The sequence below is a fragment of the Camellia sinensis genome, chromosome 11 (assembly GCF_055761805.1).
Source record: "Camellia sinensis isolate YWXY chromosome 11, ASM5576180v1, whole genome shotgun sequence".
Lineage (NCBI taxonomy): Eukaryota > Viridiplantae > Streptophyta > Magnoliopsida > Ericales > Theaceae > Camellia > Camellia sinensis.
Window position 1 is genome coordinate 13646988 of NC_138971.1, and position 15325 is coordinate 13662312.

A 15325-nucleotide genomic window follows, 5' to 3' on the forward strand; every position below is an offset into this window, starting at 1 on the left:
CGGCCTAGCGAGCCTCTCAGGGGTAATATTTCTTCAACTTGTCCATGTTGATCGGTTGGGAAAATTCTAGGCCATCTAGGTCCATCAGAACCACAGCTCCACCTGACCAGATAGCTTTGATGATATAGGGACCAGTCCAATTAGGTCTGAACTTGCCCCTTGGGTTGTGGATGGGAGCTCGGTTGTCCTTGAGCACCAAATCTCCTTCCTTTAGATTCCTAGACTAAACTTTCTTGTTGAAAGCCCGGGCAATTCTGCGCTGATAGCCTTGAACATGGTATAGTGCTTTCAGTCTTCTCTCATCAAAGAGCAGGAGTTCCTCAAACCTGCTCTGCTGCCAATCTGCTTCGGCTATTTGACACTCAGCCAATACTCGCAATGACGGAACCTCAATCTCGATAGGTAGAACGGCCTCCATCCCATAAACCAATGAATACGGAGTCGCTCCGGTAGAAGTTCTAATTGACGTTCGGTAGCCCCACAGAGTAAAAGGTAGCTTATCTGGCCAATCCCGGTAGGTTTCCACCATCTTCTGCAGTATGTGTTTGATATTCTTGTTGGCGGCCTCGACCGCTCCGTTGGTTTGCGGCCGGTATGCGGATGACTTATGAAAAGCCACGTTGTATTTCTCCAACAAGTCAATCACTTCCTTCTTGAAGTGGGAACCATTATCTGAAATGACCTCGTTCGGGACTCCATAGCGACAGATGATGTTATTTCTGATAAATTTTGCGACGTACGACGCCTTCAACACGGCATATAATTGGGCCTCGACCCACTTCGTGAAATAATCTATCGCGACCGGGATGAACTCATGCCCATTCGACCCTTTCGGAGTGACAGCCCCGATCACATCGATTCCCCAAACTGAAAATAGCCATGGCGAAGTCATATTATACAGCTTCGACGGCGGGATGTTCATGAGATTTGCATGAATTTGACACTTGTGGCATCGCCGAACAAAGCTAATACAATCCTCCTCCATGGTGGACCAGTAGTAACCTTGTCTGAGGATCTTCCGTGCTAGCATTACTCCATTCATGTGTGCACTGCATTCCCCTCCATGGATGGCTTCCATTAGATGTTTCGACTCTTCGACATCAACACACAACTTATGCATTCCCAGATGACCTCTCTTATACAGCTTGCCCCCACAGATGATGAACTGAACGGCCATTCTTCTGATTGCCCTTTTATCCTTGGCATTCACCCCTGGCGGATATGCTTCCTTCTCCAAGAAGTTCCAAATGTCGTAATACCAGGGGTTTTCGTCCTGAACCTCATCCATAGCAGCAATCGACTCGTAGGCAGGTGCAAATTTCTGGTCAATGATGACTGGACGCATCCGGACTCCGAACGGGATGTCTATCATGGAAGATAGAGTTACTAAAGAATCTGCGAACCTGTTGTGCTCTCTTGGATGATGAGCAAAGTTTAGCTTTTCAAACCGAGGAATTAACAAGTCCAAGGTCTGGTGATACATTATCATCTTTTCTTCTTTGACCTTCCAGTCTCCTTTTGCTTGAGACACAACAAGGTTCGAGTCACCGATGACGTCCAACCGTCTTGCCCCTAGTTCCAGGGCCACTTCTAGACCAGCAATGCATGCTTCATATTCTGCTTCGTTGTTCGAGACTTTGAACCGGAGTTTGAAGGCTAAAGGGATACGGGACTTGTCAGGTGCTATCAGCAACACTCCTATCCCATACCCGTATTGATTTGACGCTCTGTCAAAGTACATCGTCCAATATTCGTCGTCGATGTGCGAAATGGCTTCATCTGGGAATAAGTACTCAACTGCTTCACCTCCTTCCACTTGATGATCGGCTAAGAACTCTACCACTGCTCTTCCCTTGACTGACTTGCATGTTATATATTTCAGATCGAATTCGAAGAGCAACAGCAACCAACGAGCTAGCCTACCCGTAAGTGCCGGTTTCTCAAAAGGGTATTTGATGGGATCCAGTCGTGAAACCAACATTACGGAGTGAGCTAACAAGTAGTGCCGCAGCTTCCTGATAGCCCATACCAAAGCTAAGCAAGCCTTCTCCAGCGGAGTGTAGCGGGTCCCGTAATCCAACATCTTCTTGCTCAGATAGTAGATGGCCCTCTCCACCTTATCCTCTGATTCTTGTGCGAGCATGCAGCCCATTATAGCCTCAGTCACTGAAAGGTACAATATCAACGGTTTCCCCGGCTCTGGTGGTGACAATACGGGCGGGTTCTGTAGATATTCTTTGATCTGTTCAAAAGTAGTTTGGCATCGGCCATCCCATTGGAATTTCTTGCCTTTCTTTAGGAGACCAAAAAGTGGTTCACAAGTCAAGGTTAATTTTGAGATAAACTGTCTTATGAATTGCACTTTACCCAGAAAGCCTCGCACCTCCTTTTCAGTCCTTGGTGGTGGCATTTCTAAGATGGCCTTGATTTTTGAAGGGTCGACCTCGATCCCCCTTTGTGTAATTAGAAATCCCAGCATTTTTCCCGCTGTAACACCGAACGTACACTTCTGAGGATTCAGCCGCAACCGGAATTCCCTGATTCTTTGGAAGAACTTTTGTAAGGCGGTGTAGTGGCCCTCCATTTCTTTGGACTTGACAATCATGTCGTCCACGTACACCTCAACCTCTTTGTGGATCATGTCGTGCAATATTATGGTCGCGGCCCGTTGATAAGTAGCTTCGGCATTCTTCAACCTAAACGGTATTACTCTGTAGCAGTATGTCCCCCACGGGGTGGTGAATGCAGTCTTTTTCTGATCTTCAGGTGCTATTACTATCTGATTGTACCCTGAGAAGCCATCCATGAATGAGAGCAAAGCATGCCCTGCTGTGAAATCCACCAACTCATCAATATGCGGCAAGGGAAAGTCGTCCTTCGGACTAGCTCTGTTTAAATCCCTGAAATCCACGCACACCCGGATCCTGCCATCCTTCTTTGGCACTGGAACGATGTTGGCCAACCAAGTCGGGTATTCAGACACCAGCAGGAAGCCTGCATCGATTTGCTTGGTGACCTCTTCTTTAATCTTGAGGGCCCAGTCCGGGCGAATCCTTCTGAGTTTCTGTTTGACAGGTCGGGCCTCAGGGTCAAGGGGGATCCAGTGCTGTACAATCTCAGGATCGATCCCAGGCATGTCTTCGTAGGACCACGCGAAAACATCTTTGAAATCTTTTAATAAAGCGACTAAGCGCTCGCGTTCCTCCGAAGACAACGTGGACCCGATCTGGACCAGCCGCGGGTCCTCCTCAGTACCAATATTCATGGTAATGATTTCATCCGTTAAGGGTTTGACAAATCTCTCCTGCTCTTGCTCAATTAAACGTTGCAAAACCGGAGGAATTTCTTCCTCGTTATTTTCATCAAAGTTTTGAAAGTTTGAGTTTATGCAATAAATTAAGGGCACAGAAAAGTACTCAGAAACCACAGTTACTTGATTCTCATTAAGCATATCCAAATCGTCCGAGTTCTCGGTTACAACAGACTCAAATGAGAAGGAAAAAGACGACCTGGACATAACTGTGGCATCCGGGTTATCATCCCCAGGATTACCAGACTTAGACTCAGTCGAGCTGGAACCTGATTCCGACTCACAAGATTCGGTGGAATCAGATTCCGGCTTACTACCTGACCCGGTGCTGTTGGACAAAAATCCCTCCTCGTACTGCCAAGTGAGAGAGGGTGCGATAGATGCATCCAAAATAGTTACTGGCGGGCCCGCAGCCGTTCCATTCCCGATTACGCATACCGAGAAGTTATCGCCCAAGCACTCCTGGTCGATCGGAGGTTCTAAAAGTAGACATGCCAGTGCTACCCCCATTTCAAGTTCGGTGTCCTCAGACTGCACTTTCTTACTCTGTTCAAACTCAGCTGATAGGTCTGTCTGCTCTTCGACAACGTCATCCCTGGATAATTGCAGGTCGAAAAAGATTTCGAAACCAGGCACGCGCTTCCTCTCCGCGTTCATCCATGGCTCTAGGAAGCCGCAAAACGGAAAGTCCTCCCCCTCCCGGACGAAGCGTCCGTTCAGGGTACCCCGAATGGGCCTATGCATTAATTCAAAAGGCTTCCCAGCCTGCTTTGCTCTGGCTCTTCCAGCCATTTCCTTACCCTTCCTTACCCAGTCCTCTTTGGTGGGCAGATAACCCAAGCTAAAGGTATGAGGGTTGTGTGGCACTTCGGTCAATGCTGTGACGCCCTTCCGGTCGCTCCTTCCCAATCCCATCCCGGGGATGTGTTGTAACTTGTTCATGAGGTAGACGGATTGAGCACTGACGTACACCCCCTCATTCACAGCCATGATATTCTGCACCACTCGAGCCTCAGCCAAAGTGAACCCTGATAAGAACACATCCTCAGTGCCATGCTCGATTTCCAAGACTGGTGTGGACACTTCCGGCGGCAGATGGATTGATGAATTCCCAAAAACAATAGCTACCCCCTTCCCGTGAGGGTACTTCAGCATTTGATGCAAAGTGGAAGAGACTGCCTTGACCTGGTGCAACCACGGCCGCCCCAAAAGTAGGTTAAAGGTTGCGGGAACGTCTAAGACATGGAATTCAATGTTGTGTTGTCCGGGACCAACCTGGGTCTGAATTTTGACAGTCCCCATCACTTTCCTGCTAGTATTATCATATGCTCTGATCACCTGAGTAGTTGGCACGAAGTCCGCGGGCTTCAACCCGATTGCATACGCTGTTCTGGCTGGGCAAACATTGATGACGGACCCGGTATCAACAAGTACCACCGGTATCCACTTGTCTCTACATTCCACGGAAACGTAGAGAGGTTTGTTGTGATTTGTGCCCTCAGGTGGTAGTTCTTTGTCTGAAAAGGATAATGCCGGGGAACCTCCTCCCGGAAAAACCAGCCCAACCAGCTATTCTGGTGTAGTATCTATAGAGAGTTTGGCCTTGTCCATGGCAGATAAGACAGCCTGTCTGTGTACTCGCGACGCCATAAGCAGTCCCCAGATGGAGATGTCTGCTTGTATCTTCTTCAGCTATTTCAGTATAGCTTCCTCTTCGATCTGCTTCTCTTTCTGTCTCTCAACTTCTTTGTCCTTCCCAGATGCCTCAGGTTGGTCTAGGTGCGGGGGCTTGAAGTATCGCCCGCTTCTTGTCATGTGATCAACCTCATCGAGGTACCAGGTGTCGTCCGGTTGACTGCTTCCCCAGTCTTCGTCTGTGTGGGCAAGACATAAGTCATCGTCTTCCCACCACATTCCATTGGCATTCAAAAGGCACTTGTCTGGCTCGGGCATGTTTGTACTCACAGCACTTTCAGCTTGCATGCTCACAGCATCCTCTGTTCTTGTGCCCACAGCACTTCCGATCCCCTCATGGATTTTGACTTTCCCGGTTCTCTCAGAACCCTGTTGTTCTACCTGCGTCAGTGCAGTTTGTTGCTCAACTTTCCCTGCATTCACAATGCTTCTGTCCTGAGCGAAATTCTTTGTACCGGCGCTCTCCGGCAATGCACTCTGACTTTCGGCCCTTCCGGCCATTACTGGTACTCTCGCTCCTGCTTGGCCTTGTTCTGGTTGAAATTCTACGACGTCTGGTTGATCATCTAACCATCCAGTAACTTCTGCCGACTCCTCATATTCAAACCAGTTGACTGCCGCATCCCCTGATTCTTGGTCACTGAAGAACTGGAGGTTGGCAAGGCCCTCTTCTACAGTCGTCAGATTGTCCGTTCCCTGTTCAAATCTATCCCCCTGAATCACACATAGTTCTGCTCTTTCTGGTAACCCTACACTCAGCTCAGATTGGCCCACTGACAGGATGTACTCACTTGGGTCGTAGGTTTCCCCAGCAAAGTTTCCAGACTGCTCAAACCCTGTCTCAACCATTCCATCCTCCCCTGCAACCTTTGTTGCGCTGTCTTCCACAGTCGCCACCACTGGCTCAGGTTGGGTTGTAGAGATGTCCAACATGCACAAGAAGTCAGTGCAGTCGGGAAGGAGCACCTCCGGCTTAGGTAGATGGGTGAGAGTAATATAGATGCTAGGATCGTAAGACACGACCCCAGTCTGGATAAGATTGACTCTTTTGGGAGGTGGAGTTTGGTTGTGTGTAGGGAGTGGATTGGTTGTGACGTTAGGTTTCTCTGGAGGTAGAATCACATTTTTGCCAACGAGGTCTTGAATCTCGTGACGCAGCCTGAAACATTGGTCAGTATCATGACCGTGCTGCTGGTGATATGCACAGTACTTGGCTGGGTTGTGAGAGGGTGGAAGTGGATTTGGTAATGGCCTCGGCTCTAGGGGTTTTAGATACCCCTTTCTGATTAAGACCCCCAGAGCCTTAGACAAAGGCATGTACAGTGGGGTGAAGGTTCTTTGGCCTCTGGGCTGGTATTTAGTGGTTTGGGTATTACTTCCGGATGCACCGGAGAAGGGTGTGGCTGTCATGGGCCTTGGAAGGGGAGGGGGAATGGTGGCGACCATGCTAACCTCCGAAGCTCTTACGGTTGTAGCGCCACTCGGGCCTGTGTTATTGTTGCGGTTAAATGTTCTCCGAGGTTGCTCCCTGTCCTGGTCAATCAGACCTTGCTTCATTGCATCCTCGATTTGTACCTCCATCTCATGTAGATCCGAAAAGGTGGGAAAGGGGAGTACAATCATCTTCTGCATCAATTTTGGTTGGAGATTGGGCACAATCATCCTGATTTGGTCTTTATCAGTGGGCCTCAAAGTCATCATCGATGCCTTCGCCCTCCACCGAGTTACGAAATCTGAGAAAGTCTCTTTGGACTCCTGCCTCGTTGTTTCGAGATCACGAGTGGTAATCTCGATCTGGGTATTGTACGAGTACTATGCGACAAAGGCCTTGGCTATTTCATCACAACTTCTTTTCACCTCATCTTCCAACTTCGCGTACCAGACAGGGTTCGGCCGAACAGCGAAAGCTTTTGTGGTCGGGTTAGGCCCATTGGCCGCAGTATATCTGAGAATAACCGAAGGTGGACCATGGGATCCCCGGATCCGTCGAAACGATCAATCTGCGGTATCTTGAATCTATCTAGCAATGTTACGGACACATCGGTATATCTGTCCTCGATATTCGGAATAGCCTTTACTCCTTGTGATTTCTTGAAAAGCTTCTCGAGCTTGCTCAGTTTCAGAGCTGTATGGTCTATTTCGAACTCGAAGGGAGAGTCCGGGTGGTTGGGTGTATGGGTCTTGGACAGTTGAGGCGGAAGCGGGGGCGGAGCTGGCCCCGTTGGAAGGTCTGTGTCCTCTTGGATGTTCTGGACATTGGATAAGGTGTTCTGGGTGTTTGGCAGGACATTCTGGACAGTAGGTGCTTGCTCGGGTAACGGGACCCTTGGTGGAGGAGGAACTTGATGTGAGGCCGATGCTGCATTTTGCTGTTACAGTCTATTGATTAGCTCGGCCTGCTGAGCCATGACTGTGGCCTGCTGTTTAGAGAACTTTACTTGGCGGGCAGCATCCTCCTGCATTTGTTTCATGCTCTCTTGGAGCTGGCGCATCATTTCTTCCATCCTGGCAGTATTCTGCTGATCTTGCCGACTGACTGGTATGTGTATCTCTATAGCAGAAACTGACACCTCAACCCGACTGTTCACTGCTAGGGTAGACCACTGTTCTGGTAACCTCTGCTCAGACACACTGCGTCTTCTTGGTCTTCTTCTGACAATTGGGGGTAGAGAATGAAACACTGGCTGTCCGTCAACCAGATCTTCGGATCGATTGAGCCGACGACCTCTTGTCCAAAGTGCTTGAGGGATATCTTCTGGGTTGGAAGTAATTGTGCTAAAACTGCCCTAGTAAAAAGATAAATAAAGCAATAAGGAAACAAACAAACAGATAAACGGACAGCATAACAGCTTAAAATAAATACACAACCCACAGCTGGGCATAACAACACATGGTCGATAAGCTGAACACACACTGTCCTCAATCACTGATCATTATCCCTGAATCACTGTCCCCAAAGACTGAATCTGATACCCGCAGATAACTGATTCTCGAACATTGACTGATGCCCGCAGGCCTGATGCCCAAAATTTGCAAACTGATACATGTAACCCCTGTAGAGACGCATTCTAAAAGCACATAACAGATAATTTGAGAGCCAAAACACCCCTATGTTGGGGTAGGGTTTTCCCTGTCCTATTTTGTCAGGAGCTAGGGTTTCACTACGCACGCAGCGGTTTCAAACAACCTATAAACGGGTAAGCAACCTGTCCTAGTTTGGAATGGTCACTATGGATCCGAATATGCACTAGGTCGAATGGTCAAAAAGGGTGCCCCGGTAAAACCGGGGTTTGTGTTCCCATACTGGCAGAGCCCACAACCGGTCAGCCTTATGGTCATGCCTTGACAAGACAAGCCTCCGACAAACCGTTCAGGAATAGCAGATGGTAAACACGGTGTCCTAGGCGCACCAATGCAAATGCAATGCAAAGAAACACATAAGTGTAGTCAAAACCAGATATCATGAGTTCGAGTCAAGTTCTCTAAATCCCCAGCAGAGTCGCCAGAAACTGTAGACGTCCCCGAACGCCCCGAGAGGAACGAGTCCCCCGTTCCGTTCGATATTGGGCTCACTACAGTTCAGGACTCTAAAATTGTCATGGTTTTAAATCTGAACCAAAGAGTCCAAATCCAGCAAATCGTTTTGAGAAAACAGATTTTGAAAGAAGTGCCAAACATGGACTGCTTTTCCAGATACAGAGTCGCCACCTAAATATTTTATTTTGGGGGAAATTTAGGAAACCCTGACTCGTTGCCTAAGGCCACATGTCCGTCATCATCAAAGTTGCCTCGGCTCGGGAACTTGGGTACGATTGGGGAAGGTCACTTCGTGAGCACCCCTGCTCGCCCGATCAAAGATCGGCCTCTACTAACCATGATATCTATTTTTGAAAAACATTGTGTGTTCTTATTTCGGTTATTAGCCTAGATTTACTATGTGATGCGCACAGCATACAAGTATAGACTGGATCGCCTGAATTGGAACAAAACATTTCATATTTGTTTGTTTGAAAATGGTTTGATGGTGCTACCCGCAAGTAGGCTAAGACGTGGATTTGCCACCCTCAGGTGGGCTTAGAAAACATGATTTTGCTACTATCTAGTGGGCTTAAAACTCACATTTGATGAATTGTTCCAATTTAAATAACCCAACATTCACCCACAGGCATTCAGGCAATTATATCACATAAGCATATAGCCTCATGGTAAGCATGCTATTCATGGCAGTCACTCACACACATGCAAGGATGCTAAAGCATAAAACTTATCGAGTACTCCAAGCCAAAACAAAAACTAATTAGAAACCCATGCATGATCCTAATTATACGGAAATGCCTAATGCAACACATGCAAAAATGCAACTATAGCAGGCTCGGCTATTCTAAACATGGCATATGAAATGCTACAGCTAACGTGTATTCAACTTGGAATTGAAAATACAATGCAGTTAGTATGATGCGCCGAGCCCGGTGTATGCAAGACAGATGAATGAATGCAAACATGCTATCATACTGTATGCTAATTGAAACATGCCCTAATCTAACCATCATAAGCGGGTAAATAAAAGGGAGAAAGACGTAGGGTTGGAAGACATGCATCACACACACGCACACTTATTACAATATTGCTCTCGTGCAGAGGGTCCGAATAAATAATACAGTCCCGAATAAATATTACAGTCCAAATAATTACAAAATCCTAATTAATTAACAAATTAAACTAGGTAAGCTGTAAACTAGCATGCAAGCTAGGGACTGCCTTGACTCCGCTCCGGATGATGAATGATGCATGCTCGGGTTGCTTGGCACGGAAATCCACTGCGATGTCCCAATTAGCCTCTGTTTGCGATTGATGCCGAAATGCTGTGGAAGGCTTTTGAAAGGCTACTGATTCTTGATTTGCTGCAACAGAGAGCAGGAAAAGGGCATGGCAATGTATTTTCACAAATGTATGCATGTCTCGATCCTCGTGCCACCAATCACGCATATCGATGCATAATGGCCGAGGAGTCGAATTGTGCAACTCAATATAGAATGAATGCATATGAAAACACGACAGGGCCTAGACTCCATCATGGATAATTCGGAGTGTCGACGACTAGGAATTGAGACACGTTCCGTCACTCGGAGTACGAAACGTACCTCGTTTCCCGTGCTCGGGCTAACTCCTATCCCAAACACAATGCAATATGCATGACACGCATGAATGCAACTAATATACAACCTAGCGTGCACAATGCTATGAAATGGCATACACGATGCACGAGGTACCATGGCATACACAATGCTCTAACATACAACCTAGCATACGCAATGCTATGAAATGAAATGGCATACACAATGCACAATGGACTTACACCAACATGAGTGAACCTCAGCCACACTCACATAGGAGGCCATTAGATGAAAATGAGACACTCGAGATGCGTGCACACATGTACGCAAACCGAGGACCGACCCTAGGGCACCAAATGCCACTCTAATAAGACATGGCAAGGCATGGAATATGGCATACTAACATGCAAGTTTCAGCACTGAAATGTGATGCAAAATGATCCCAAAACATGGAAACATGGCACCCGATGCATGGAATGAGACCCGAAACATGAAATTAGGTACACGGAATGACCTATGGCTATGCAAAGAATGAATTATTTGAACACGAAGTGTGAAGATAGAATCAAGAAAGTCTCAAAAAAAGAATATTTACAGTTTCAAGCAAGGCCAAAAAGTGAACGCAAATAGGGCTAAGCTAACATGCAAAAATGGCCCCAAAAGAGAGATAATGAAGCAAGTAGGAGCTGATGATCCTAAATGGCCAAGAGCCCTTCAACAAAGTTGAAGAGGGGCTCAAAATGACACACTTTACAGTTTACAACAAGCCACAGATCTAAACAAAAACAGGCCTAAAACATTGTGCAAGAAATGGGCCAAAAGGGAGACAAAGAAGCAAGTGATGGTTGCTGGCCTCAAACAGAGGAGGGCCCTTCAACAAAGTTGAAGATGGGCCCAAAATATGGTATTTTACAGTTAGTGACCAAACCCAAAACAGTGCACATGCAAGCTTAAAATACTATGCAAAATGAGGCCTAAAAAGAGGTTTAAACACAAAGAGCAAAAAGGGAGATTCAAAGAGCAAAAGTCCCTTGATAAAACATGAAGAATGGGTCAAAATAAGGCTATTTACAGTTTGGACTAGAGCCCAAAAACACAAGAACAAGGGGCTAACAAAACATGCAAAAATAAGGCCAAAAGAGCGATAAAGAGGCAAGTAACAAAAGGAAGCCTCAAACTGTGAAGAGCCCTTCAACAATGTTGAATAAGGGCTCGAAATAAGCCACTTTACAGTTTATAACCAAGCTCAAAACAGTTTACAAATAGGGCTAAAATACTATGCAAGAAAGAGGCATACAAGAGAGGTAAAGAAGCAAGTGCAAAAAGGAAGCCTCAAACAAAGAGAGGCCCTTAAACAAACATGAAAAAAACCTCAAAATAATACTATTTTCAGTTAGGGTCGGAGCCCAAATATGCAAGCAAGTATGGCTAATATATTGAGCAAAATAGGGCAAGAAAGAGGGAGGAGAGGACTTACCCTTGAATACCAAGTCTTTGACAAATCTTGGCTTGAGTTTGGTGGCTCCTTAGCTCTAGAAAACAGCTCCAAGTGGCTGGAATGGATGGTGGTGGTGTGATGCTAGGTGGTGGTGTAGAAATGGTGTAGGGTTTGGGAGGTTTTGAGGGTTGGAGTGTAGAGAGAGGGAGATACAATGTGGGAGCCTCAAAGCAAATTTTTGTAACCCTCAAAACACATCTGGAGGGTCTGCTATATAGGCAAAAGAGTGGGAAAAAAGGGGGAAAAAAAAGGGGGGGGGAAATGAATTCAAGTTTCCCTCCAAAAGTTGGCCTCCCGGATACACAATCTGGGGGGAAATAAAATGCATATCTGTAATGTATCTGGAGAGAGGATCAAGGCCGGCTGGTTATTGAAGTTGCAGGTGGTCGGCCAGCCCTTCCCATGGCCGGCCGGCCAAGGGTCAAAAGGGTCAAGAGGTATTAGTGGCCGGCCACCCCAGATTGGTGGCCTCCCACGTGTGCACAACACAACCATGTGGTCAAAAACTGGAGAAAGTGAACCAGGAGAGAGAAAAGGCCACTTTTAGGAGGGGTTCAAAAGAGTCAAACACAATTACTGGCCGGCCATGTGATATTGGTGGCCTCCCAGGTGTGTACAACACAAATATGTGGTTTAGGGCTGGAAAAAGTGGCCTCAGGGTGGTCAACATTGGCTTTCAAGTGAGAAAAACGGGCGACGGAGGGCGATGGAGGAATAAAACTGGTTTTCAGAACAATTATTGGCCTCCCACCCTTCTACGACCTTCTTAACAATGAAACAGAGGTCCCTGCCAAAAATGAGCCCAAACCGATGCAAAATGAAGGTTCGGGGGCCGAAACGCGCAGCCCGAGGCCCCGAAAACTGACTGTTAGGCACCGGAAGTGGTGTTCGACCACGAAGCTGGTCTCTCGAGCCACAGTGTCCCTCAAAAGGGAGCAAATAAAATGCATGCCAAAAACCGGAGCAAACAGAGGTGGTTAAGCGGTCCCGAACCGAGGCACACGACCAACGGCTCTGAAAAATTGGAAACCGGACTCCGAACGGGCGAAATGGCCTACGACCACGAAGCGTAGCCTACGGCCACTGAGAGATGATCTATGAGGCCTCTCCCTCCCTTCGAGAAGAGAAAACAGAGAAAACAGAGCCTGGTTCGCAAACCGAGGCAAAGCGTGAAAGAGTCCGGAAGTCCGGAGGCAAGGCTCGCAGCTGAGACTCTGAAACTTCTGAACGAGCACGATATGCAACATCACCAAGCGCTCAATCGGTGACGTCTGAGTCTTAAGGTCGGTCAAAAATGGGGTGTCTACACTTACTCTCTGCTAAGACATGATCTAATGTAGTAATAGAGATATTGCCTCGGAGCTCTCTAAAATGGGACGGTTTGAACTGCTGTTGTACAATGGTTAAACTCTCCTCAAACGATGCCTTAATATCAACGTGCTGCAACTCAAGCAAACTATGGATCTTGGTCCAAGAACACTCAAAATTGACTTGGTTAGAACCAAGTTGCCGTTTAAGTTTTGCATGTGCACTTTCAGCCCTGTGTACAATGGAAACAATTAACATAATTAAGTTTAAATAATCAAAATCACAACGATTAATAGTGCAAGGTAGACAAATATACATTACCTATTGGTTGTAACATTCCCATAGTGCATACAATTATCTGTCCATATGGCAACAAACTTATCCTTATATAGAATTAACCAACTTTGTGACACGTATTGCACTGCCTTAGGATATGTATCAAAATCCGTAAGTAGCATGGCAAGGCGTTCATTGTATTCAAGCTCAGTTGAGGAGAGTACTAAGAAATTCCATGAAGAGATAAACTTGTCCCATTTCTCCTTACTCTCAGACATTTTCTTGCATTTCGCCAGTACATTTCTATTAATATGCCATCGGCATAATAAATGTCGAGATGTAGAAAATACCTTCTCAATAGAATTCATCAAAGCAAGCTCCCTGTCCGTGACAATCACCTTAGGAATAACAATGTCATCCAAGAGACTACGCAATGTAGTTAACACCCAAACATAGTTATCGATCCGCTCAAATTGGAGATATGCAAAGGCTACGGGGAATGACATATAAGTGGATGTCACGCCAACTATCTAAAGAAGAGGAAGACGATATCAATTTGTCTTATATGTGCAGTCTATGATCAGTACCTTTGGAAATGAACAGAGCAAATCTAAACTGACAGGATGTGCCTAAAACAAGTCTGTGATAGTCATCATGTTATTGTCACACCTATGCCGCTCAATGTAATTATGCTTTTCTAATTCACCCAACAACTGTTGCATCTGTGATCTTCCAGCTTTCTCAATAACATTATTCCTATTACGTACATTGTAAATGTTTTCATAGTGGTTACATTCAAAGCATCCTTTTGTTTCAAGGTAACCAAAATCTCTTTTGGTCTGACCATGCTTTTGGATATATCCACTAATAATGATGTTTCTTCCTCATATAATCTACCTGCAAATGAATGTCCTTCAAAATGTTTAGCAGGAGCATGGTTATGCGTTCCATATGCTACATCTAGCATCCAAGCATCATCAGCCATCAACTTATGAGCCCTCAACTCAAAAGGACACCCACATTTCTTTGTACCTGTTATTTTCACAATTTTTTTGTTTGAATCATCTTTTTTTAATTTCTTATGAGCTCTGTATTGACCACTTCTCTCACATGCAAGATATATCCTTGGTGTCCTATGAGAACCACCATAGTCCGATGTCTTGATGACAATCACAAAATCATTTTTCCTTCCAATAGCTCCTATCCAACTGAGCAATTCTTTTTTACTCTTGAAAACCTACATGTCAAATTCACCAAAGTCATTAAACATGCGAAAATAAAAAGAAAAAAAAATACTTATTTTCGACATGAGACTACCTCATTAGTACTAAATTTGACTTGTGTAGTCAACTGACTCTCAGATCCAACATTACTGCATTCCATGGATGCACAGTTTTGGAAAAAGAAAAAAAAATAAAAAAAATGTTATAAGTGTACAGAAGTACAGAGTCGAACTAAGCCTCTGTTTAGGAAGTGAGTTGGTTTTTTGGCTTTTTTACTTTTTTGGTTATTTTAGCCTGGGCTAAAAAGTTTGGTTTGGGAAGGGCTTTTTGACTTTTTGGCTTTTTTGACTTTTTTTGTGAGAGAAGAATGTAATGATTATGGGTTGGATGTGATATTTTATTTTTTGTAGCTAAAATAACATATTTGTCTTTTGTGGCTAAAATAGCCAAAAAAGTCCCGTTTAGCTCTTGTTCGACTGTTTATAACCGAACAATTGGTGTTTGTTCGATACTTACAAACCGAATAATTGCAAAATGTTCGACACGTGAAACCGAACATATACATTTTGTTCGGTTGTAGTTAGTCGAACATAGGTATCTTATTCGACTCTGGATAGCCGAACTAATACAAACAGTTTACTACTCAGCAAGTACACGAAAACAAAAAAAAAAAAAATGAAAAAATTACCTTTTTCTTTCTCCATTGTTCCGAACCAGTATTGCCAGATGAATCCATCATTGAATCCAATCAAAATTTTTAATAATAATACCTATATTTTTTGGTTATTTCTTTAAGGATTTTTGATTTTTGTTTTAGAATTTTTAGATTTTTGACAGACAAGATACGTGAGCAAAGTTTGAGATTCTTGATGTGTATAATATTTATTATTATACTTTATAG

The 15325-nt window shown here is 45.2% G+C and overlaps 1 protein-coding gene across 1 annotated transcript; it reads right to left on the reverse strand.

Annotated features, from left to right (window-relative positions):
• Positions 1-3899: 3899 nt before the first annotated feature.
• LOC114294593 (uncharacterized) lies at positions 3900-15160 on the reverse strand. The gene is made up of 6 exons (XM_082894827.1): positions 15113-15160; positions 13908-14438; positions 13247-13731; positions 12931-13157; positions 5510-5904; positions 3900-3905 (listed from the first exon to the last, which is right to left on the reverse strand). The coding sequence occupies exons 1-6, from the start codon at positions 15158-15160 to the stop codon at positions 3900-3902; spliced, it is 1692 nt and encodes a 563-aa protein (XP_082750953.1).
• Between the last annotated feature and the right edge of the window lie 165 nt (positions 15161-15325).